Source organism: Pleurodeles waltl, chromosome 9 (genome assembly GCF_031143425.1).
Source record: "Pleurodeles waltl isolate 20211129_DDA chromosome 9, aPleWal1.hap1.20221129, whole genome shotgun sequence".
Classification (NCBI taxonomy): Eukaryota; Metazoa; Chordata; class Amphibia; order Caudata; family Salamandridae; genus Pleurodeles; species Pleurodeles waltl.
Window position 1 is genome coordinate 27,768,932 of NC_090448.1, and position 27,110 is coordinate 27,796,041.

The 27,110-nt window shown below is 47.6% G+C and overlaps 1 protein-coding gene across 4 annotated transcripts in view; it reads left to right on the forward strand.

Annotated features, from left to right (window-relative positions):
• The window catches only part of USP19 (ubiquitin specific peptidase 19), a 458,230-nt gene that overhangs the window by 77,711 nt on the left and 353,409 nt on the right, over positions 1 to 27,110 (forward strand). For all 4 annotated transcript variants that reach the window (XM_069206188.1, XM_069206190.1, XM_069206191.1 and 1 more), the window contains one exon: positions 9,069 to 9,563. In XM_069206188.1, the coding sequence (XP_069062289.1) occupies positions 9,069 to 9,563 (495 nt within the window). The remainder of the gene's footprint in view (positions 1 to 9,068; positions 9,564 to 27,110) is intronic.

Sequence of the window (27,110 nt, forward strand, 5' to 3'; positions counted from 1 at the left end):
TGCGGTCTCATATCCATGTGCACTCAACTGCATTTATCTTTACTGAGAGTGACTGAACCCCTCTCCACCTAGCCTCTGAGAATATGACAGTGGTGGCACATTAGATTCTACTCTGGGGTCATATGCCTTTTTACTGTTACCTAGGGAGGGGCCTTATGTGAGTAAACAACCTGTTGGATGGCCCCATGCAAATTTCTCTTCAGTTCCTCTGTGTATATGGCCTGCATAAAATGGTGGCCACCTTAAAGCTTGATTTACCCTGTCTAGTCTGGATATTGGAACCTGCACATTAAAACCACTCCTTCCACCCCATGCCCCACCCCTCCCTCTTCAAAGCCAGTTGTTTCTGACTGGAGAGAAACTAGCCAGCCAGATCATTTTGATGTAGAATCTACTCTCCCTCTTGATTGAAAAGTAATCTTGTAATATTCATATCCTTGTGAGATGACGTTCTAGACTGGATCCGTTCCACATCTACATGTGACTGTCTAAACTGGTCTCGGGACATTCATCAAAGAGCTGCATGCCTACTCAATAGGCAAATCACATCTGAAAAGAATGTGAGCTGTGTTAATATTTAAAAACAGTACACAAATATTATTAAACTAATATGCTAAAGTAGCCTTAACAAGTTTTGCCATTTACAGTACATTAACATGACATTGTAAGTTTATTCTCTAGCCAGATGATTTTGATAACCAGGTATCTTGCAATCTAACTTTCTCACCTTGAGAGGCATTGTGAGTGTTGTGGCGGTCTCCAGAAAAGGAGGGACGTGTTTGCCTCAAAGTTCTCAGAACAGTGGTTTGAGGGCCTTGTAATGCTGGTGTGGCATTCACAAGTAGTGCAGCACAATCAGGTGCCAATTAGATGTTGCTGCATTATTACAGGGGTTGCAGGCGGATGGATCTTCAGGTCACGGTAAGCACGCCTGGCCGTGTGCATGAGCCTCAAGAAGTGACTGTCCATCAAGATAAAGTACCACAGTGAAGTCACTTTCCAGTCTCCCATCTGCTATTGTTAGTTGGTGTGAGCTTTACAATCTGGACGTGGGTCCTCACAGCTGTGTCTGGCAACCTAAACAAGGAGCCGGACCCAAATAACACCTGCTGACTTATGTTTACAAGTTCATTGGCAGTACCTTCATGCTCAGTTTGCTGGGGCTGTGAGTGGTGATTTGCCACCAGGACAAAAAAAGTCACAAACCTAGCATCAGACCTGCAAGTTTTCTAGGTCTGGTGCATGTCGATCAATATTATCAGTATCTTCACACAGAGATTCTGGTATTGTGCTGTCAGCAGCTGTAAGCTACCTATCTGTGTAGAATGCACAGCTTAATCCTGATTCTCATTGTTTCAGCAGTGCTTAGGCCTAGTGCAAAATAGGGTCTTTCTTGCTGCTTTAAGTCCAGCCAGACACTTGCACTGGCTTTATGAAGTGGTTTGAATCAGAGCAGCGTCCAGGCGGATATCCCTGGAGAAGGGGAGAGCAACACTGACTACTACTAAACAGTATTGAACACATCCGAACGTAAGAGGCAGTGTACATCAGGAGTGGGCAGCCTATGGCTGCCACACCTGTTATATACAGAAGCACACACATACAGTATCACAGGCGAGGAACTTTGGAATCCAGCCATAACATGCCTGCAGAGGTTTTCCAGGGAGATCCATTGTGCAGTTTGCCCAGTGGCTTTAATGTTAAAAGGCCTGTGCCTCATCACTGTAATTGGCTGCCACAAGCTATTAATAATGTTTAGGCAGAAGCCATCATGTCCAAAGGAGTTTCTGAAGGCTAATGTGCATTCTTTCTCCAGCTTCTCCCAGCTAGTGATTAGCGTTGGTTAGGTATTACAAAGGGTGAAATGCCTAGCAGAAGCGAACAGACTGATCTGAATGGGCAAAGACGGCTCCTCTGAACTCCACAGAATATACAGAGTGGGGCTATGGGAATCCTTTTTGACAAAACTGTGTCAAATTCTGCTTGGGTGTTAAATTCTTTTTGACAGATCTGCTGTGTTCACATACAAGACTCATGGTGCACTTGAAAGGGTTAGAGCAGAATAACAAAACAATTCTTTTGTATTTCCTGTCTGGTTGCTAAATGACCCTGGTTTTTTCTTACCAGACTTATTTCTCTGGTTTTTTTTGTATATACAGTGGGTGCCTCAAATAGGATTTTAGTATTAGACATGGGACGACATAAGGATTACCAGTGTACACTCACCAGACATCAGAACCCATGTTTAGTGTTGCCAAAGACTTTTGCCATCTTGAAAATGCCATGTGTTTCAACCCCACCCAGGTTGATTCCAGGCATAAAGGTGGCACCTCCAGACACCCACTTGAGTACACTCTAGACGTGTGGTATCTCAGAAGAGGATTAGGCATCCAGTTTGTGACCTGAGAGGAGCCCTGAAGGACTAGACCTGCACCCTCTAATACCCAGGGCAAAGAAGTGGACTTCAATGGTCAGTTGGCTGACCTCCTATGTGGCTACAGGGAGACATAAAGCTGCAGTAGGCGTTTTCCTGGAAGTAATAAAATCATTGACCAAGACGAACCTGGTGGGTGTATCCGACCCGTGCTGCATTGCCGTCCGCCTCAGATTGTGTCTGTGTCCCAGTATACCACGACCATTGAGCATCATTGATGCTATGTGCTTATTGGCTCTATTTTAAAAACGTTAAAATATTCATATATACTGTTCCCCTTATTGCCTTTGTATGGTACTATGTCCAATCTACTCATATCATTGGTCGTGCCAGCATCGATGTCCTACTTTGTTATACTTTTACAAAATTGCCAAAATGCATTGGCAAAACCAGTAGGTTGCCAAAGGTGAGACCTGTTGTCTTCACCAGTGCTTGCTTTTGTTTATCTTCTAATTTCACACATTGCATGGAAGCTTTGGCTGATAAAGGCCTTAATGGGGCTAGGGCCAGGGCCACCTACTGACTCCCTCAGCTGGCGTCTGAGGGAGTTGTTCGTAGCATGACACTTCTCCTGGAGCCGTTGCTTGGTCCGACTTCAAACCTCCCTACATTTCTGGGAGCTGAAGCACCCCCGTCTCCTCTCGCTCAAGTAAGGGAGTTTGTCAAGGCCATGTGCCACATCTTTAAGTGAGCTGGTCCCACTGGCGCTGCTTGGGGCCCCATGGATTAGGTTGGGGGATCCATCAGGTACCCCACTTGCAGCTTCGGCCTCAACTCCTATGGGCCCCATGGAACTGGACTGATGCTGCTCCTGCTAGCGCAACCTTCTCTGGTGCTGGTCCTTGCACTAATGCTACCGGCAGCCCAGACCCCATTCTTATCCCTGACAACTCAGTCTGAACGGCATCACTCAACACCAACTCTGCCGCTGACAGGCCCATTGGTCCTAGGTCATACCCTGAGCATTTATCGGAGCAGCCAGGCTTACGGGAAGAATGGGAGGGGTCACTGGACTCTTTAGAATACAAGTTGGGAACATTGTTGGACTGGTATGAAGAACTTGGAGATGCCAGGGGACTGGACACCTCTCCAGATACTGTTTTGCTTTCTCTTCCTACAGTGGCTACGGATGAGGGTGCATCATATGTGATGGTGGTGAAGTTGGCAGTGGAGGTCCTCTGCCTTGAACTTCCCTCGGTGGAGATCAAGACTAACCTCTTGATGGAAGTGCTTAAACCTTGAGCTTCCTCATCAGAACCCCTGCTCCCCTTCAACGAAGCACTGTCTGTCTTGTTGGGAAACTGGTCCAATCCCAGCACAGGGGCTCCTGTGAATAGGACAATTGCCCACCGCCATTGCCCTTCCCCAGTTGACCCAAGTTTCCTTAGCCAACATGCCACCCCTGGTAGTCCAAACCTCATCATCCCCTGGCACTTTCCCTGGAGCTGCCCGGGACAAAGAATCCAAAAGGCTGGATACCATGGGAAAGATGTTTTCTTCCTCCAGCCTAGCATTGTAGGTGGTGAACATCACATGCCTTTTGGGCCATTATTCCCACACTTTGTGGCATACGTTTGCGCAGTTGCTGCCTCAAGTCCCGGAGGAGGCCTGGGTCATCCTCTGCCAAGCAGTGAAAGATGGAAGAGATGCAGCAAAGTTCCACCATTAGGTGTGGATTGGACACGAATGACCTCTCTGGGGAGAGCGGCTTCATTGATCGTGGCTCTTAGATGAGCCACCTGGTTGAGAATATCTGACTTTTCGGGGGATGTCCAGTCCACCCTCATGGACATGCCCTTCAGAGGGACTCATCTCTTCCGAGAGAAGGCAGACTCAGCGCTGGAGCGCTTCAAGGACTCGCGGGCTGCAGCCAAGTCCTTGGGTCTCTCAGTGGCCCCTCCCGCCCAGTCTGCTTTTTACCCCCTTTTGTGGCTACAGAAGGAGTGTGCCACCGTGTCATCCCTAGGCCAGCCACCGTCCTGCCAAGCTACCCAAGCTGTGCAAGGACGTGGCCGTGGTGCATTCCAACCCACTGTCAGGCAGCCAGAAGTTGTCTGCCATCAACTCCTCCCCCCCAGCAACTGCAGTCTCTAAGCCCTCTGAGTCAGGTTCTGTAAGACCATGAGTGCCCAGTTTTAGGGAGAATCCAACATTATTTCCTCCATTGGGAATCTGTTACATTAGACGAGTGGGTCTTGATGATCATTCTGAGGAGTTAGCTCCTCCCCTTCAAATCTTTCTCTCCCCCTATACCACCAACACAAGAACGACTGACGGAGGATCATCTGTCCTTACTCCGAGAGGAAGTTATGGCTCTCTTGTCTAAGGGAGCATTAGAGAGGGTTCTGATATCAGAAGTAGGCAATGGTCCTGATACTTTCTGATACCCAAAAAGAACAAAGGTCTTCCCCCTCTTCTAGACCTGCAAACCCTCAATCTTTTGAGAAATTCAAGGTGCTTACTTCGGGTCCGGTCGTCTGCCCTAGACCAAGGAGACTGGTTGGTATCGTTGGACTTGCAGAATGCTTTCTTCCTCATCCTGCCTGCCCACAGACGTTAATTGCGGTTCAAGGTAGGCCATGAGCACTTTCAGTTCACGGTGCTCCCCTTTGGTCTTACCAGTGCCCCTCGGGTGTTCACCAAGATTATGGCGATGGTCGCTGCTCATCTGCAGAGATCAGGAGTGTCAGTCTTCCCTTATCTAGGCGACTGGCTGTTGAAAGCCGCCTCACCCGGGGTTGTTGTCTCCCACCTCCAGACTACGGCAGACCACCGCCTGCATTTGCCGGCATTCACTATAAATGTGCACACCTGACTCCTTCTCAGATGCTCTTTCATCAGAGCAGTTATGGACACAGTGCAGTTTCGGGCTTATCCTCCCGAGCAGCGAGTCCCAGATATTCAGGCTATGATACTGATGTTTCAGCCTCTGTCCTGGATTTCGGTGACCATGACTGAGGCTGCTGGGCCTCATGGCCTCCTGCATCCTGTTGGTGAATCATGCCAGATGGCATATGCGGGCTCTGCAGTGAGCCCTGAAGTTCCTGTGGGCGCAGCGTCAGGGGAACCTACCCATCATGGTCCAGATCTTGGAGGGAACTGCAAAAGACCTGCAGTGGTGGCTGATGAACCAAGATTGGGTCAAAGGGAGATTTTCCTCCCTTCCCCAACCAGATCTCACAGTAGTGACAGATGGGGTGGCCGTCTGGGAGAGATGGAGTTCAGAAGAATCTGGTCTCCAGCGGAATCCAGACTCCACATCATCTTGTTGGAGCTCCTTGTGATCTGGCTAGCATTAAAAGCATTTCTTCCCTCAGTCAAGGGGAAGTTAGTGCAGGTGTTCATGGACAACACCACCTCATGTGGTAATGCATCAAGCAGGGTGGGATGGAGTCATGGACCCTTTGTCAAGAGGCCCTGCGTCTCTGGACATAGCTGGAATAGCAGGGCATAACCCTGGTGTTTCAACACCTAGCAGGTTCTCTAAACGCCAGGGCAGACAAACTCTGCCATTGATGCTTAGTGGATCACGAGTTGAGTCTCCATTCTGGGGTGGCGTAAGGACACTTTCAGCAGCGGGGAGAGCCTTGGTTAGATCTGTTCACTTCCAAAGAGAACATGCAATATCAACAGTTTTGCGCGTTGGGGTTTCCAAGGTGGCTATCACTCTGAGACGGTTTTCATCTCGAGTGGAGTTCAGGCCTCCTGTATGCCTTTCGGCCCACACCACTCCTGCCCAGAGTTCTCTAGAAGGTCAGGATTGACCAGGCCCAAGTCATTCTTGTGGCTCCGGATTGGGCACAGAGAGTCTGGTGTCCCAAACTTATAAAAATGAGCATCAGTCCTCTGGTCAGCTGCCCCGCCGGGTGGACCTTCTGTTGCAGCAGCAGGGGAGGATCCTCCACCCGAATCTGTCAACTCTACAACTTCTTACGTGGAGATTGAGCGGCGACAGTTGACTGTCTTCCACCTTCCTCCCTTAATCTGTAATGTTATTCTGGCAGCCAGGTGACTCTACCAAGACGGTGTATGGCTGCTGATGGCAAACTTTTTATTATATTGTTCAGTAACGTCTATTGACCCTCTTTCTGATATTCTTCTCTTCATTCTTACCCTTGCCCAACAGGGCTCTGCTCTGGATACTCCTAAGGGTTATCTCTCTTCTCCATCCACCTTCCTGATGCTGCCTGATGAACCCTCCTTATTTAAGTCCCCTATTGTAAATAGGTGTTCGGTGGCATGTGTAGCTGCAGATACACATGCTGTGCATAGTCCGCCGTCTGGTTTTTCAAAGGTCTTGTACATATGTTTCCCCCTTTGCCCTTTATCATGCCTCAGTGAGACTTTAACATCTGCCAGTAGTGTGATTGAGCTGCATGATTTGTCATCTAAGCCTCCCTATTTGACTGTGTTTCCAGATAAAGTGGTGCTTTGCACTAGGGTTCTTTCCTTCCAAAGGTGGTGACCCCATTCATTTGGAACAATCTGTCACCCTGCCTACCTATTACGCTCCTCTGCATCCCTCAAAAGAAGAGGAGCGACTCTACAGTCTGGCTCTGAAAAGAGCGCTATCGTTCTACCTTGCCCGCACAAGAGAGTTCAGGGTGGTCGACCAACTTTTCGTAAGATATGTTGGAGCAAATAAAGGTCGGGCAGTACAGAAGCGAAACCATTTCCTGCTGTCTCATTCTCTATATTAAAATTTGCTACGCATTGGCCAAGAAACAGCCTCTGGAGGGCTTAAGGGCTCATTTTACCAGAGGAAAGGCAGCTACCACGGTTACTGGAAGACAGCAAGGTACTTAACACCTCCCAATCAGGATTCCGCAGAGACTGCACTCATTGCTGCCACAGACGACATTAGGACCATGCTCGACGAAGGAGAAACAGCAGCACTCATCCTCCTGGACCTCTCCGCAGCTTTCAACACTGTATGTCATCACACTCTCCGCACACGCCTACACAACGCTGGAATCCGTGACAAGGCACTCGACTGGATCTCGTCATTTCTCTCAGGCAGAACCCAGAGAGTCCGCCTCCCACCGTTCCTGTCAGAAGCTTCCAGAATCATCTGTGGCGTTTCCCAAGGATCTTCGCTCAGCCCCACGCTCTTCAACGTTTACATGGCCCCCCTCGCCAAAATTGTACGAACCCACCACTTCTACATAGTTTCCTACGCAGACGACACTCGGCTCATCCTCTCCCTCATGAAAGACCCTACAACTGCAAAGAACAACCTCCACAACGGACTTCACGCCATCGCCAGCTGGATGGAATCAAGCCACCTCAAGTTAAACACAGACAAGACCGAAATGATCATCTTTGGCACCAGCCCCTCAACTTGGAATGACTCCTGGTGGCCTACCTCCCTAGGAACCACGCCCTCACCCACCACCCACGCACGCAACCTAGGCTTCATTTTGGACTCCACACTCAGCATGACTCAGCAGGTCAATTCCATCTCCTCTTCCTGCTACAACACTCTCCGCATGCTCCGCAAAATCTTCAAGTGGATTCCCATCGAAACCAGGAAAACTGTCACCCACGCCCTGGTCAGCAGCCGATTGGACTACGGAAACGCCCTATATGCAGGAATAACAACCAAACTCCTAACAAAACTGCAAAGAATCCAGAACGCATCCGCCCGCCTCATTCTAGACATCCCACGCCGTGACCACATTTCCCCCCACCTCAGAGACCTTCACTGGCTACCAGTGTCAAAGAGGATCACCTTCAAACTCCTCATCCACGCACACAAGGCCCTCCACAACACAGGCCCAGCCTACCTCAATGACACGCACCTTCCACACCCCCACCCGCAATCTTCGCTCCGCCAGCCTAGCCCTCGTCTCCATCCCCCGCACCACCGCCTGAGGAAGATCCTTCTCTCACCTAGCCGTCAAGACCTGGAACTCCCTACCGCTCCACCTTCGCCAGACCCAAGACCTCTTGACATTCAGGAAACACCTCAAGACATGGCTCTACGACCAGTAGCTCCCCCCCAGCGCCTTGAGACCATAACGGGTGATTAGTGCGCTCTATAAATCCTTGATTGATTGATTGGTTGGCATGTGGAGTCCCAGTCCTGGACATCTGTCAGAAAGCATTGTGGTCATCCCTGCACACTTTTGCCCAACACTACTTCCTAGACAGTCAGGTCCACAGAGATGGGCATTTTGTCTGTTCGGTCCTACAGGACTTTTTAGTCTAGACATATTCGCCTGTGGCCCACCGCCGGGATGGTATTGCTTGGGTATCTACTCAAAGGTAAGGAACCTGCAGCTAGAAGACTGTTTCATATGAACAAGTTACTTACCTTCGGTAACGCATTGTGTGGTAAAGGTGATATCTTATTGCAGTCGTTGCTGCCACTATTCGAAAACCTACAATTTGTTTTTGAAAACTGATCCAGTCTAACTCCCTGACTTACATAGTAGGCTGAACTTATGCATCAATAAAATATTTCAGGCTGCAAACTAATGTAAAAGAAAAGATTTCACCTTGAGCTTCTGTGATATTTCTTTAGCTTTGTTGTAAATACCCCACTGAAGTTTCTTATGGTTGACATTTGTAACTGTGTTTTAAGCGTTGTGGTTTGTGTTCTTATTTTATATTTGTACTTTGTATCCTACAGAAAAAGAAAAAGGAAGTTTCCAAACAACCCATCAGGGGACATGTACATAAGGAAAATGGAAAGCAAACCTCTCCTGAAAGCATGGCCTTGTGTGAGGAGCGAGGATCTTCGCCATCTATAGCAGCCACTTCATCTCGAAGAACTAAGCAAGAGAAGAACCTCAAACGTGGGCATGCTCGGAAAGAGTCTTCAGGGGATACAGTGGGACCCCCTGTTCTCCAGCCAAAAACTAACGTAGAGTCAAAAATCCACACTGCTCTTGCTGCTAAACGTTCATTGCTTCCCAAATCGGTTGACAGAGACGAGGCTCCTAGCGTCAGTAGCATGGAGACCATTTGCTCAGAGGAACCCTTCAGTGGTCATAGCGGAAAAGATGGAGGCGAAGTGAATGAAATGATCGCTCCAGCAGAAGAACCTGTTCCTGAAATAGTCAGTTGTGTTTCTAGTGTCTTGGAATTGCCGTCTGATCAAACAAATGAGGTTTCAAAAGAGGAAGTAAGTGGTTTCATCTTTTACAATTAGGGTTTCCTGCTTTCAGTGTTTTTTCATGAATTACAGTGGGTATTTAACAGTTTTTGCCAATTTACAGTAGTTATCAGTATTTGTGCACTTTGGTGCCAAACATTTTGGTGGAGTCTGTTTTTCCATCATCTTTTCATTGTTGTTGGACCATGCCTATCATTAAGCCATGAGCAAAGATAGGAGATTCACATGGTTATTTTTGCACATATGTAGTTGGGCAATGTGTGTGTGTGTGTGTGTCTGTCTGTTTTCTTTCGCTGCAAGGTGCACATGTATATGAAGGGAACGTCCAGTAACGGGGCTGCATCGCATGAACATCCTTCAGCCATAGATAAGACTGCTGTGATGCATAAAGATACTCCATGAATATCATTCAGCTGAGCACAGCCTCCCCAACCACCCTCTCCTCCATGCACCACATCTTACTTGTAAGTTGTACTTTGAGAAAGTGTTGTCATGGAAATGTTATTAAAAAAATAAAATAAAAAAGGAGGTTTTACTTAGTTGCCTTGATTTAGCGGCCTCGGATTTTTGTAGTCATGACTCACACATTAATCAACACTCTTTTATCAAGCAGCATGCAATATCGGAATGCCCTCTTCCCACAAATGCACTCATCTTTAGAGGCCCATTTTCATTGTTTGTGATGCTACAAAGGAGGAATGCTGACTGCAGCAGTGAAGGGCCTAAATCAGAATGAGATCGGCTTCCTAGGCTACAGAGTGCTTGATAGAGATTGTCCCCTCATGCAAAGAAGTAGGCCTACTGCAACCCCAGTCTTGCCAGACATGGCTACTCTTGCAATGGCAAAAGATCAATAACATGCCATCACTCCAGCACAAAATCCTAGCGTGCCACTGCCCCAAACTCAATAATCATTTTGAAAGCATTGACTACTGTCTGTGGACCATTCCCCTCACCATAGCCACCTGGTAATGCCCTTCAATGAGCGATGGCGCAGCCCCTTGCTCTTCTTGCAGACCCCACTCTCTTCAATAACATCTGACTCTCCTGCTTTTAGCCCAGTCAAAGTGTGCATATTGCAGGGTCACCTATAGCAGGCCCGCCGCTTGAAGCTACCTTTATGGCACTGCCTCCCCAGCTGATGCTCCTTGTATCAGTGAACGTGTGTGTAGGGGTGGAGGGTGTTTGGGGGGGCGAGGGCACATCTTCGAATTGGCAGACTCTCTAAAAAAGTGTTTTTGTACTCACACCTGCCCTGAGTGGTAGGGTATTGAAGAGAAGGGAGACAATATTTCTTTAAGTGTTGAAGGTTTGGGCGGGTGAAAAATTCAGGGCATAGGAATTTAGATTAAGTAAGGTGCTAGCCACAAACCGTGTATATGTTGTGCATATACAGGATCCATGGAACATTTTTGTTCGAATGTTTTTTTTTTTTTTTACAAAAAATATTGATAAAAGAATAGCTGCTTATACGTGACAGCATATTTTATTTTCTATTTATTCTAAAGAAGGTATCCAATAGACAAATTGAATCCAACATTTATTTAGCTGAAAAATACTGTTTGCCCGTTTTAAATACAAGAAGGGAAAATGTGGACTCCTTTAGCTTGAGCCTGCACCTTTAAGAATTTCAGAAGGTGCTAGCCTTTCAGGCATTCAGTGCAGGGTTACGGAGGTAGTTCGACTTTTTCAACTCATTGAGAGGAATAGTCAAATATTGCTGTCCTCTACTGCTAATTCCTACTGAAAACGTGCATTTCTTTAGTCACCTTTTTGGCTTAAGTTGATTTTCTTTGCCATATTTCAGAATTGTCTTGCCTTTATCATATTTGCAACTTTTTCTTCTATTTTCTGAGGTGCTTCTCTCCCCATCTTGTCCAGTGAGCAGCGGCTTTTTTAGCGTGTTTGCTTTATGTGGGTGAATATCCTAGAAAGAAGGAAATTACATTTATTACGTGTGTTTCAGCTTCTCTCACTAGTCACGATGTCAAAATTCTTTCACCTGCACTGATCTCATTAAATTTGTTCTGGCTCCATATCTGCCACTTCCTCCTCACCTGCCTGAAGGGAAGACCAGAAGGTGCACACAGCTGTTCATTAGAATTGTATGTGCTATTTGTATCCACCTAGCTAAACGCAGCGGAGCACTTTCCAGGATGATAGGAAAGCATCCAACCAACCAGTGATGCGAGAGTTAGCTGTTTTTTTGGGGAGCTCAGGTGTGTTATTTACTGCATTGTGATGTAGTGTTTCTTGAAGAGTTGCATCTTTAACTCTTTCTTAATTTGAAGCAGCATTGAGGCCATCCTGATAAATGCTGGGATGTTGTTCCTGATCCTGGTTGCATAGATGCAAAAAAACTTCTGCCTTGTTTTCTCTTTTGTGCCCTGCTCAGTCTCTAGTCTGATGGTGGCCTTGCTGATGGTGTGACGAGAGCCACCAGAGATGCCAAGCTTCTTTGCGGAATAATAAGGGGTGCTGGGCTTGTTGGCTTTGTAAGTGATTTTCAAGATAGTTTGAGCCAGCAGGTGGAGCCACTGTAGTTCCATTTGAATGGGGATGATGTGATTGTATTGGTTAAGGCCCTGGATGATAGGTGCTGCATTGTGTAAGATGACCTTTAAGGGTGGGGGCTAGGAAGCGGTGGGCAGTGTGGAGCATGGAAGGCTACTGAAGACCATGAAGCAGGTTGTTGCCACCTTCCAGATCTAAAAGTATAGGAGCTTGAGCTACAGTCCCGAAGTCACATTATGGAAGACATTGTTTCAGTTTCTTAAGAAAAGAGATCTGGTCGTAGGCTGCATTGAGTGACAGTTGGAGTTTAAAGCGGTCAGGGTTTGTCACTGAGCCAGGTTTGCACAGTTTCACATTTGTTGTTCCTGGCAATTGACAAAACAACTGTCTTGGTGGTGTTGAGCTTCAGGTAGGTACTGGATATCCAAGTCTGGATGAGTTGCAGGGAATGTTTGAAGCAGTAGTCGTAGTGAAGAAGACTTTCAAGTATAGTTATGTAGCATCTGCATAGTGGTGAATATTGATGCTGTTGTCTGTGAGTAGGGCCCCAAGAAGGTTGTAGAGTTTGAAGATGATAAGGGGAAGTATTGAACCCTAGGCAATTCCGCCTGGGATGGGCATGTTTTGGAGGTTGGTGGTGCTCGTGTGAACAATCTGGTGTCTGTTGGAAAGATAAGGAGACCCAATGAAGGACATAGGCAGTTAATCCGACTCCAGGGTGTGGATGAGGGTGGATGGCTGATTATCCTAAGGAGAAGCAGCAGGAGTGTCTCACACACTGTACCTGAGAGAATTAATCTAAGAGATCTTGCAGATCCATCTCTCATTCTTCTCCAATAGACATGCACATTTATTATACTGCAATTCTCATTCAAAACTGCTAGCGGGCAACAGTGACATTTTTAATGAACTGAAACAGAGCAGCTAGAACGCCTAAACTTGAAGTTTCATACTAGACACCCTTACATTTTTTTTTTTTTTTTACCAAAACCACAGGCTAGTCCAACCCCAGTCGCTATGATTCTCGTTTTGCTGGAACCCACGATGCACACATTTTTGATCAGCAACATCAAAGAAACCAGGAGCGTTGCCAAGAGGAGAAATAGACTCCAAGATTATGATATTTTCTTCTTACGGAATATGCTGCCTCATAAGCATCTGGTGGAGTCTACAGTGCTTCTCTCAAAAGGAAAAGATGGATGTAATTAATAAAAAGTCTGATCAACTTAAGCTATGTCGTTGAAAGATTCTAGATTTTCTGTTTTGTTGGGTTGTTGCAGTAGAGAGCTACAGAACTATTTACATTGTTTTGTTGATAGTTTGCCAAGAGATGTTGGAGAGGAATTCAAAGAAAACCTTTAAGAAGAGATCATATCTTCTCATCAAACACTCGGTACAGCCAAGTATTCTGCTGTCCATGACATATGTCATGATGATTCTTTGAGACACTCTGTGGCTATTTCCAACCATTTACCTTCCAACCATTTGCCCTCATTGCAGAGGATAATACAGTTGGATGCTCTTTATAGTCCAGAGAGATTATGTAGGAAGTTGGCTCTGTATGTGCTATTTCAAAGTAAGGAATAGCATGCACAGAGTCCAAGGGTTCCCCTTAGAGGTAAAATAGTGGTAAAAAAGAGATAATACTAATGCTCTATTTTGTGGTAGTGTGGTCGAGCAGTAGGCTTATCCAAGGAGTAGTGTTAAGCATTTGTTGTACATACACATAGACAATAAATGAGGTACACACACTCAGAGACAAATCCAGCCAATAGGTTTTGTTATAGAAAAATATATTTTCTTAGTTTATTTTAAGAACCACAGGTTCAAATTTAACATGTAATATCTTGTTGGAAAGGTATTGCAGGTAAGTACATTAGGAACTTTGAATCATTTCAATTGCATGTATACTTTTCAAGTTATTGACAAATAGCTATTTCAAAAGTGGACACTTAGTGCAATTTTCACAGTTCCTGGGGGAGGTAAGTTTTTGTTAGTTTTACCAGGTAAGTAAGACACTTACAGGGTTCAGTTCTTGGTCCAAGGTAGCCCACCGTTGGGGGTTCAGAGCAACCCCAAAGTCACCACACCAGCAGCTCAGGGCCGGTCAGGTGCAGAGTTCAAAGTGGTGCCCAAAACGCATAGGCTAGAATGGAGAGAAGGGGGTGCCCCGGTTCCGGTCTGCTTGCAGGTAAGTACCTGCGTCTTCGGAGGGCAGACCAGGGGGGTTTTGTAGGGCACCGGGGGGGACACAAGCCCACACAGAAATTTCACCCTCAGCAGCGCGGGGGCGGCCGGGTGCAGTGTAGAAACAAGCGTCGGGTTTGCAATGTTAGTCTATGAGAGATCAACGGATCTCTTCAGCGCTGCAGGCAGGCAAGGGGGGGGCTTCCTCGGGGAAACCTCCACTTGGGCAAGGGAGAGGGACTCCTGGGGGTCACTTCTGCAGTGAAAGTCCGGTCCTTCAGGTCCTGGGGGCTGCGGGTGCAGGGTCTTTTCCAGGCGTCGGGACTTAGGTTTCAGAGAGTCGCGGTCAGGGGAAGCCTCGGGATTCCCTCTGCAGGCGGCGCTGTGGGGGCTCAGGGGGGACAGGTTTTGGTACTCACAGTCGTAGAGTAGTCCGGGGGTCCTCCCTGAGGTGTTGGTTCTCCACCAGCCGAGTCGGGGTCGCCGGGTGCAGTGTTGCAAGTCTCACGCTTCTTGCGGGGAGATTGCAGGGGTCTTTGAAGCTGCTCCTTGAAACAAAGTTGCAGTCTTTTTGGAGCAGGTCCGCTGTCCTCGGGAGTTTCTTGTCTTTTTCGAAGCAGGGCAGTCCTCAGAGGATTCAGAGGTCGCTGGTCCCTTGGAAGGCGTCGCTGGAGCAGAGTTCTTTGGAAGGCAGGAGACAGGCCGGTGAGTTTCTGGAGCCAAGGCAGTTGTCGTCTTCTGGTCTTCCTCTGCAGGGGTTTTCAGCTAGGCAGTCCTTCTTCTTGTAGTTTGCAGGAATCTAATTTTCTAGGGTTCAGGGTAGCCCTTAAATACTAAATTTAAGGGCGTGTTTAGGTCTGGGGGGTTAGTAGCCAATGGCTACTAGCCCTGAGGGTGGGTACACCCTCTTTGTGCCTCCTCCCAAGGGGAGGGGGGTCACAATCCTAACCCTATTGGGGGAATCCTCCATCTGCAAGATGGAGGATTTCTAAAAGTCAGAGTCACCTCAGCTCAGGACACCTTAGGGGCTGTCCTGACTGGCCAGTGACTCCTCCTTGTTGCTTTCTTTGTTCCCTCCAGCCTTGCCGCCAAAAGTGGGGGCCGTGGCCGGAGGGGGCGGGCAACTCCACTAAGCTGGAGTGCCCTGCTGGGCTGTGACAAAGGGGTGAGCCTTTGAGGCTCACCGCCAGGTGTCACAGCTCCTGCCTGGGGGAGGTGTTAGCATCTCCACCCAGTGCAGGCTTTGTTACTGGCCTCAGAGTGACAAAGGCACTCTCCCCATGGGGCCAGCAACATGTCTCTGGTGTGGCAGGCTGCTGGAACTAGTCAGCCTACACAGATAGTCGGTTAAGTTTCAGGGGGCACCTCTAAGGTGCCCTCTGGGGTGTATTTTGCAATAAAATGTACACTGGCACCAGTGTGCATTTATTGTGCTGAGAAGTTTGATACCAAACTTCCCAGTTTTCAGTGTAGCCATTATGGTGCTGTGGAGTTCGTGTTTGACAGACTCCCAGACCATATACTCTTATGGCTACCCTGCACTTACAATGTCTAAGGTTTTGTTTAGACACTGTAGGGGTACCATGCTCATGCACTGGTACCCTCACCTATGGTATAGTGCACCCTGCCTTAGGGCTGTAAGGCCTGCTAGAGGGGTGTCTTACCTATACTGCATAGGCAGTGAGAGGCTGGCATGGCACCCTGAGGGGAGTGCCATGTCGACTTACTCGTTTTGTCCTCACTAGCACACACAAGCTGGCAAGCAGTGTGTCTGTGCTGAGTGAGAGGTCTCCAGGGTGGCATAAGACATGCTGCAGCCCTTAGAGACCTTCCTTGGCATCAGGGCCCTTGGTACTAGAAGTACCAGTTACAAGGGACTTATCTGGATGCCAGGGTCTGCCAATTGTGGATACAAAAGTACAGGTTAGGGAAAGAACACTGGTGCTGGGGCCTGGTTAGCAGGCCTCAGCACACTTTCAATTGTAAACATAGCATCAGCAAAGGCAAAAAGTCAGGGGGCAACCATGCCAAGGAGGCATTTCCTTACACAACCCCCCCCCCCCAAACGAAAGAGGATGAGACTAACCTTTCCCAAGAGAGTCTTCATTTTCTAAGTGGAAGAACCTGGAAAGGCCATCTGCATTGGCATGGGCAGTCCCAGGTCTGTGTTCCACTATAAAGTCCATTCCCTGTAGGGAGATGGACCACCTCAACAGTTTAGGATTTTCACCTTTCATTTGCATCAGCCATTTGAGAGGTCTGTGGTCGGTTTGAACTAGGAAGTGAGTCCCAAAGAGGTATGGTCTCAGCTTCTTCAGGGACCAAACCACAGCAAAGGCCTCCCTCTCAATGGCACTCCAACGCTGCTCCCTGGGGAGTAACCTCCTGCTAATGAAAGCAACAGGCTGGTCAAGGCCATCATCATTTGTTTGGGACAAAACTGCCCCTATCCCAGGTTCAGAGGCATCTGTCTGCACAATGAACTGCTTAGAATAATCTGGAGCTTTTAGAACTGGTGCTGAGCACATTGCTTGTTTCAGGGTGTCAAAGGCCTGTTGGCATTCCACAGTCCAGTTCACTTTCTTGGGCATTTTCTTGGAGGTGAGTTCAGTGAGGGCTGTCACAATGGATCCATATCCCTTCACAAACCTCCTGTAATACCCAGTCAAGCCAAGGAATGCCCTGACTTGAGTCTGGGTTTTTGGAGCTACCCAGTCCAGAATAGTCTGGATCTTGGGTTGGAGTGGCTGAACTTGGCCTCCACCTACAAGGTGGCCCAAGTAAACCACAGTTCCCTGCCCTATCTGGCATTTGGATGCCTTGATAGAGAGGCCTGCAGATTGCAGAGCCTTCAAAACCTTCTTCAGGTGGACCAGGTGATCCTGCCAGGTGGAGCTAAAGACAGCAATATCATCAAGATAAGCTGTGCTAAAGGACTCCAAGCCAGCAAGGACTTGATTCACCAACCTTTGGAAGGTGGCAGGGGCATTCTTTAAACCAAAGGGCATAACAGTAAACTGATAATGCCCATCAGGTGTGGAGAATGCTGTTTTCTCTTTTGCTCCAGGTGCCATTTTTATTTGCCAGTACCCTGCTGTCAAGTCAAAGGTACTTAAGAATTTGGCAGCACCTAATTTATCTATGAGCTCATCAGCTCTTGGAATTGGATGAGCATCTGTCTTGGTGACAGAATTGAGCCCTCTGTAGTCCACACAAAACCTCATCTCTTTCTTTCCATCTTTGGTGTGAGGTTTGGGGACTAAGACCACTGGGCTAGCCCAGGGGCTGTCAGAGCGCTCAATTACTCCCAATTCCAGCATCCTGTGGACTTCCACCTTGATACTTTCCTTAACATGGTCAGACTGTCTAAAGATTTTGTTTTTGACAGGCATGCTGTCTCCTGTGTCCACATCATGGCTACACAGGTGTGTCTGACCAGGGGTTAAGGAGAAGAGTTCAGGAAACTGTTGTAGGACTCTCCTACAATCAGCTTGCTGTTGGCCAGAGAGGGTGTCTGAGTAGATCACTCCGTCTACTGTGCCATCTTTTGGGTCTGATGACAGAAGATCAGGGAGAGGTTCACTCTCTGCCTCCTGATCCTCATCTGTTACCATCAACAGATTTACATCAGCCCTGTCATGGAAGAGCTTAAGGCGGTTCACATGGATCACCCTCTTGGGGCTCCTGCTTGTGCCCAGGTCCACCAGGTAGGTGACCTGACTCTTCCTTTCTAGCACTGGGTAAGGGCCACTCCATTTGTCCTGGAGTGCCCTGGGAGCCACAGGCTCCAGAACCCAGACTTTCTGCCCTGGTTGGAACTCAACCAGTGCAGCCTTTTGGTCATACCAAAACTTCTGGAGCTGTTGGCTGGCCTCAAGGTTTTTGGTTGCCTTTTCCATGTACTCTGCCATTCTAGAGCGAAGGCCAAGTACATAGTCCACTATGTCTTGTTTAGGCTCATGGAGAGGTCTCTCCCAGCCTTCTTTAACAAGAGCAAGTGGTCCCCTTACAGGGTGACCAAACAGAAGTTCAAAGGGTGAGAATCCTACTCCCTTCTGTGGCACCTCTCTGTAAGCAAAAAGCAGACATGGCAAGAGGACATCCCATCTCCTTTTGAGTTTTTCTGGGAGCCCCATGATCATGCCCTTTAATGTCTTGTTGAATCTCTCAACTAAGCCATTAGTTTGTGGATGGTATGGTGTAGTGAATTTGTAAGTCACTCCACACTCATTCCACATGTGTTTTAGGTATGCTGACATGAAGTTGGTACCTCTGTCAGACACCACCTCCTTAGGGAACCCCACTCTGGTAAAGATACCAATGAGGGCCTTGGCTACTGCAGGGGCAGTAGTCGACCTAAGGGGAATAGCTTCAGGATACCTAGTAGCATGATCCACTACTACTAGGATGTACATATTTCCTGAGGCTGTGGGAGGTTCCAGTGGACCAACTATGTCCACACCCACTCTTTCAAAGGGGACCCCCCCACTGGAAGTGGAATGAGGGGGGCCTTTGGGTGCCCACCTGTCTTACCACTGGATTGACAGGTGGGGCAGGAGAGGCAAAACTCCTTAACCTTCTGGGACATATTGGGCCAGTAGAAGTGGTTGACTAACCTCTCCCACGTCTTGGTTTGTCCCAAATGCCCAGCAAGGGGAATATCATGGGCTAAGGTCAGAATAAACTCTCTGAACGACTGAGGCACTACCACTCTCCTAGTGGCACCAGGTTTGGGGTCTCTGGCCTCAGTGTACAGGAGTCCATCTTCCCAATAGACCCTATGTGTTCCATTTTTCTTGCCCTTGGACTCTTCAGCAGCTTGCTGCCTAAGGCCTTCAAGAGAGGGACAGGTTTCTTGTCCCTTACACAGCTCTTCCCTTGAGGGTCCCCCTGGGCCTAAGAGCTCAACCTGATAAGGTTCAAGCTCCAAAGGCTCAGTTCCCTCAGAGGGCAGAACTTCTTCCTGAGAAGAGAGGTTCTCTTTTTCTGACTGTGTTGCAGTTGGTTTCCCAACTGACTTTCCTTTTCCCTTTTTCCAGACTCCAGCTCTACTTTTTCACCCTGTGCCTTGCATTGTGCTCTCGTTTTTACACACACCAGTTCAGGGATACCCAGCATGGCTGCATGGGTTTTTAGTTCTACCTCAGCCCATGCTGAGGACTCCAGGTCATTTCCAAGCAGACAGTCTACTGGGATGTTTGAGGAGACCACCACCTGTTTCAGGCCATTGACCCCTCCCCATTCTAAAGTTACCATTGCCATGGGATGTGCTTTAGTTTGATTGTCAGCATTGGTGACTGAATAAGTTTTTCCAGTCAGGTATTGGCCAGGGGAAACCAGTTTCTCTGTCACCATGGTGACACTGGCACCTGTATCCCTCAGGCCCTCTACACTTGTCCCATTAATAAAGAGCTGCTGCCTGTATTTTTGCATGTTAGGGGGCCAGGCAGCTAGTGTGGCTAAATCCACCCCACCCTCGGAGACTAGAGTAGCTTCAGTGTGGACCCTGATTTGCTCTGGGCACACTGTTGATCCCACTTGGAGACTAGCCATTCCAGTGTTACCTGGATTGGAGTTTGGAGTGGAACTTTTCTTGGGACAGGCCTTGTCTCCAGTTTGGTGTCCAGACTGACTACAGTTTCGACACCAGGCCTTTTTGGGATCAAAGTTTTTACCCTTGTACCCAGGATTGTTTTGTGAAGAGGCTCTGGGCCCACCCTCCTGTGCAGGTTTTTGGGGGCCTTTAGAAGACTCTTGACTATTTTTATTTTTGGCTGTCTCACCACCTTTCCCCTGGGGAGGTTTTGTGACCCCTTTCTTTTGGTCACCCCCTGTGGAAGTTTTGGACACCCTAGTCTTGACCCAATGGTCCGCCTTCTTTCCCAATTCTTGGGGAGAAATTGGTCCTAGGTCTACCAGATGCTGATGCAGTTTATCATTGAAACAATTACTTAACAGGTGTTCTTTCACAAATAAATTGTACAGCCCATCATAATTACTTACACCACTGCCTTGAATCCAACCATCTAGTGTTTTTACTGAGTAGTCTACAAAGTCAACCCAGGTCTGGCTCAAGGATTTTTGAGCCCCCCTGAATCTAATCCTATACTCCTCAGTGGAGAATCCAAAGCCCTCAATCAGGGTGCCCTTCATGAGGTCATAAGATTCTGCATCTTGTCCAGAGAGTGTGAGGAGTCTATCCCTACACTTTCCAGTGAACATTTCCCAAAGGAGAGCACCCCAGTGAGATCTGTTCACTTTTCTGGTTACACAAGCCCTCTCAAAAGCTGTGAACCATTTGGTGATGTCATCACCATCTTCATATTTAGTTACAATCCCTTTAGGGATTTTCAACATGTCAGGAGAATATTGACCCTATTTATGTTGCTGCCACCATTGATGGGTCCTAGGCCCATCTCTTGTCTTTCCCTCTCTATGGCTAGGATCTGTCTTTCCAAAGCCAATCTTTTGGCCATCCTGGCTAACTGGATGTCCTCTTCACTGGAGTTATCCTCCGTGATTTCAGAGGTGTTGGTCTCTCCTGTGAGGGAACCAGCATCTCTGACTATTATTTTTGGAGTCAGGGTTTGAGGGACCCTGTTCTCCCTAGATAGGACTGGTAGGGGGGAATTTTCCTCCAAGTCACTATCCTCTTCCTCTGAGTTGCCACCCTCAGAGGGGTTGGCCTTTTCAAACTCTGCCAAAAGCTCCTGGAGCTGTATTTTGGTAGGTTTGGGGCCCATTGTTATTTTCTTTATTTTACAGAGTGACCTTAGCTCCCTCATCTTAAGATGGAGGTAAGGTGTGGTGTCGAGTTCCACCACAGTCACATCTGTGCTAGACATTTTGCTTCTAAAAGTTGGAATACTTTTTAAGAATCTACAACTGGTTCTAGAATCTAATTCAAACTTTTACAAACTTTTAAACTCTAAAAGAAATGCTAAACAGGATCTAACAAGGCCCTAGCAGGTCTTTTAAGAATTTAGAAAACTTTTCAAATTGCAAAAATCAATGTTCGATGGCATCTGTCGCTGTAGATACGCATGTTTTGCAATAGCTCGCCATCTGGTGTTGGGCCGGAGTGTTACAAGTTGTTTTTCTTCGAAGAAGTCTTTCGAGTCACGGGACCGAGTGACTCCTCCTTTTGTCTCCATTGCGCATGGGCGTCGACTCCATCTTCGATTGTTTTTTTTCCGCCATCGGGTTCGGACGTGTTCCTGTCGCTCCGAGTTTCGGAACGAAAAAAATAGTTAATTTCGGAAGATTTTCGTCGGTATTGTTGCGTTCGGGATCGGCGTACTTAGATTCAACACCGCATCGAAGATCGAAGAGCTCCGGTGCCCTTCTGGGTAGTTTTTCGATCCTCCGTCGGGGCCTGGTCGGCCCGACCGCGTGCTGAGGAACGCCGATGGAACGGACCCCGTTCCGTTTCTGCCCCAAATGCCACAATAAATACCCCTACACAGACCAACACTTGGTCTGCAACCTGTGCCTGTCACCTGAGCACAGCGAAGACACCTGCGAGGCCTGTCGTGCGTTCCGGTCCCGAAAAACACTCCGAGACCGTCGAGCCAGAAGACTTCAAATGGCGTCCGCACCGACAGCCCAACGGGAGTTCGAGGAACAGGAAGAAGAAGGTACCTTCTCGATCCAAGACTCAGACTCCGAAGGATTCGACGACACACAAACCGTGAGTAAGACGTCGAAAACCACACAAAGAAACATTTACAAGGCCCAGGGGACGCCACTGCCACCAGGCCATGGCTCCACCCATAAATTCGGTGACCGACCGTCGGCACCGAAAAAGGCCCAAACAGTGCCGAGATCGTCCGACTCCGGTCGAGACACCGGCACGCAGCCTTCTCGGGACCGAGAAAGTGCTGGAGACAAGCCTCGACACCGAGATGCCGGTGTGGACACGGCTCGACGCCGAGACAGCGGCACCGAAACAGATCGACGCCGAGAGGTTTCGGCCCCGAAAAGGAAAAAAGTCACCTCGGAGCCGAAAAAACACGCAGACAAAGTTTCGACGCCGAAACAAACTGCAAGCGACTCAGCTTCAGGCTCTTATACAGAAGAGCACTCGCTAACCTCCCAAATGCAAAAGCATAGGTTTGAGGAAGAGCTACAAGCAACTGATGTGGTCCATACGCAAAAGCGTATCTTCATTCAGCAGGGGACAGGAAAAATAAGCACCCTTCCCCCCATTAGGAGAAAGAGAAGGTTGGAGTTCCAGACAAAACAAGCACCACAACCAAAAGTGGTTAAAAGAATTACACCACCACCCTCTCCTCCGCCCGTGATTAACGTTTCACCAGCACAAACTCCATCTCACTCCCCAGCTCACACCACCATGAGCCAGGGTGACCAAGATCAGGACGCATGGGACCTATACGACGCCCCAGTGTCAGATAACAGCCCGGAGGCCTACCCTACAAAGCCATCTCCACCAGAAGACAGCACCGCGTACTCTCAGGTGGTGGCTAGAGCAGCACAATTTCATAACGTAAGCCTCCACTCAGAACAGGTCGAGGATGATTTCTTGTTCAACACACTCTCCTCCACCCACAGCTCCTACCAAAGCCTGCCTATGCTCCCTGGTATGCTCCGGCACGCAAAAGACATATTTAAGGAGCCGGTCAAAAGTAGGGCAATCACTCCAAGGGTGGAAAAGAAGTATAAGCCGCCTCCTACGGACCCGGTTTTCATCACTACACAGCTGCCACCAGACTCTGTTGTTGTAGGAGCAGCTAGGAAAAGGGCCAACTCTCACACATCTGGAGATGCACCACCCCCAGATAAAGAAAGCCGCAAGTTCGATGCAGCTGGTAAGAGAGTCGCAGCACAAGCTGCAAACCAGTGGCGCATCGCGAACTCCCAGGCACTACTTGCGCGCTATGACAGAGCCCACTGGGACGAGATGCAACATCTCATTGAACATCTGCCCAAGGACTTCCAAAATAGGGCGAAACAAGTGGTTGAGGAGGGACAGACCATCTCCAACAACCAGATACGTTCCTCCATGGACGCTGCAGATACAGCTGCACGGACAATTAATACATCTGTAACTATCAGACGGCATGCATGGCTCCGAACGTCTGGATTTAAACCAGAGATTCAACAAGCAGTTCTCAATATGCCTTTTAATGAAAAAGAACTGTTCGGTCCAGAAGTGGACACAGCGATTGAGAAACTCAAAAAAGATACGGACACTGCCAAAGCCATGGGCGCACTCTACTCCCCGCAGAGCAGAGGGAATTACAGCACATTCCGTAAAACGCCCTTTCGAGGGGGGTTTCGGGGTCAAAGCACACAAGCCAGCACCTCACAAGCAACACCGTCCACTTACCAGGGACAGTATAGAGGAGGTTTTCGGGGACAATATAGAGGAGGGCAATTCCCTAGAAATAGAGGGAGATTTCAAAGCCCCAAAACCCCTACTACTAAACAATGACTCACATGTCACTCACCCCCTCCACACAACACCAGTGGGGGGAAGAATAGGTCATTATTACAAAGCATGGGAGGAAATCACTACAGACACTTGGGTTCTAGCAATTATCCAACATGGTTATTGCATAGAATTTCTACAATTCCCTCCAAACATACCACCAAAAGCACAAAATTTAACAACACACCATTCCAATCTCCTGGAGATAGAAGTGCAGGCACTATTGCAAAAGAATGCAATCGAATTAGTGCCAAACACACAAATAAACACAGGAGTTTACTCACTGTACTTTCTGATACCAAAGAAGGACAAAACGCTGAGACCAATCCTAGACCTCAGAGTAGTGAACACTTTCATCAAATCAGACCACTTCCACATGGTCACACTACAAGAAGTATTGCCATTGCTAAAACTACACGACTACATGGCAACTTTAGACCTCAAGGATGCTTATTTCCATATACCAATACACCCATCGCACAGGAAATACCTAAGGTTTGTATTCAAAGGAATACATTACCAATTCAAGGTACTGCCTTTCGGATTAACAACCGCACCAAGAGTCTTTACCAAATGTCTAGCGGTAGTCGCTGCACACATAAGAAGGCAGCAAATACATGTGTTCCCATATTTGGACGACTGGCTAATCAAGGCCCATTCGTTCATACAGTGCTCAAATCACACAAATCAGATCATACAAACCCTCTTCAAACTCGGGTTCACCGTCAATTTCACAAAATCCAAAATTCTGCCACGCAAGGTACAACAATACCTGGGAGCCATAATAGACACATCAAAGGGAGTAGCCACTCCAAGTCCACAAAGAATTCAAAATTTCAACACCATCATACAACGCGTGTATCCAACACAAAAGATACAGGCAAAGATGGTATTACAACTCCTAGGCATGATGTCATCATGCATAGCCATTGTCCCAAACGCAAGACTGCACATGAGGCCCTTACAACAATGCCTAGCATCGCAGTGGTCTCAAGCACAGGGTCACCTTCTAGATCTGGTGTTAATAGACCGCCAAACTTACCTCTCGCTTCTGTGGTGGAACAACATAAATTTAAACAAGGGGCGGCCTTTCCAAGACCCAGTGCCACAATACGTAATAACAACAGATGCTTCCATGACAGGGTGGGGAGCACACCTCGATCAACACAGCATACAAGGACAATGGAACGTACATCAAACAAAACTGCATATCAATCACCTAGAACTTCTAGCAGTTTTTCAAGCACTAAAAGCTTTCCAACCAATAATAGTTCACAAATACATTCTCGTCAAAACAGACAACATGACAACAATGCATTATCTAAACAAGCAGGGAGGGACGCACTCCACGCAGTTAAGCCTGCTAGCACAAAAAATTTGGCATTGGGCAATTCACAACCAAATTCGCCTAATTGCACAGTTTATACCAGGGATACAAAATCAACTCGCAGACAATCTCTCTCGAGATCACCAACAGGTCCACGAATGGGAAATTCACCCCCAAATTCTGAACACTTATTTCAAACTCTGGGGAACACCTCAGATAGACTTGTTTGCGACAAGGGAGAACGCAAAATGCCAAAACTTCGCATCCAGGTACCCACACAAACAATCCCAAGGCAATGCCCTATGGATGAACTGGTCAGGGATATTTGCTTACGCTTTTCCTCCTCTCCCTCTCCTTCCTTACCTGGTAAACAAACTCAGTCAAAGCAAACTCAAACTCATATTGATAGCACCAACTTGGGCAAGGCAACCCTGGTACACAACGCTGCTAGACCTCTCAGTGGTACCCTGCACCAAATTGCCCAACAGGCCAGATCTGTTGACACAGCACAACCAAAAGATCAGACACCCAGATCCAGCATCGCTGAATCTAGCAATCTGGCTCCTGAAATCCTAGAATTCGGGCACTTACAACTTACCCAAGAATGTATGGAAGTCATAAAACAAGCAAGAAGGCCATCCACCAGGCACTGCTATGCAAGTAAATGGAAGAGGTTTGTTTGCTACTGCCATATTAATCAAATACAACCATTACACACAACTCCAGAACATGTAGTGGGTTACTTGCTTCACTTACAAAAATCTAACCTAGCTTTCTCTTCCATTAAGATTCACCTTGCAGCAATATCTGCATACCTGCAGACTACCTATTCAACTTCCCTATATAGAATACCAGTCATTAAAGCATTCATGGAGGGCCTTAGGAGAATTATACCACCAAGAACACTACCTGTTCCTTCATGGAACCTAAATGTTGTCCTAACTAGACTTATGGGTCCACCTTTTGACCCATGCACTCCTGCGACATACAGTTCCTAACCTGGAAGGTGGCATTTCTCATCGCCATTACTTCCCTGAGAAGAGTAAGCGAGATTCAGGCGTTTACTATACAGGAACCTTTTATACAACTACACAAAAATAAAGTCGTCCTAAGGACCAATCATAAATTTTTGCCAAAGGTTATTTCACCGTTCCATCTAAATCAAACAGTGGAACTTCCAGTGTTCTTTCCACAGCCAGATACCGTAGCTGAAAGGGCACTACATACATTAGATGTCAAAAGAGCATTAATGTATTACATTGACAGAACAAAGAACATCAGAAAGACTAAACAACTCTTTATTGCATTTCAAAAACCTCATGCAGGAAACCCAATTTCAAAACAAGGTATAGCCAGATGGATAGTTAAATGCATCCAAATCTGCTACCTTAAAGCTAAACGACAGCTGCCCATTACACCAAGGGCACACTCAACCAGAAAGAAAGGTGCTACCATGGCCTTTCTAGGAAACATCCCAATGCAAGAAATATGTAAGGCAGCCACATGGTCTACGCCTCACACATTCACCAAGCACTACTGTGTAGACGTGTTATCCGCACAACAAGCCACAGTAGGTCAAGCTGTATTAAGGACATTATTTCAGACTACTTCCACTCCTACAGGCTGATCCACCGCTTTTGGGGAAATAACTGCTTACTAGTCTATTGCAAAACATGCGTATCTACAGCGACAGATGCCATCGAACTGAAAATGTCACTTACCCAGTGTACATCTGTTCGTGGCATCAGTTGCAGTAGATTCGCATGTGCCCACCCGCCTCCCCGGGAGCCTGTAGCAGTTTGGAAGTTACCTTCAATTATCTATATATGTATCATCTCAACCTTAAATAGGTGCATACTTAGTCACTCCATTGCATGGGCACTATTACTACAATTCAACTCCTACCTCACCCTCTGCGGGGAAAAACAATCGAAGATGGAGTCGACGCCCATGCGCAATGGAGACAAAAGGAGGAGTCACTCGGTCCCGTGACTCGAAAGACTTCTTCGAAGAAAAACAACTTGTAACACTCCGGCCCAACACCAGATGGCGAGCTATTGCAAAACATGCGAATCTA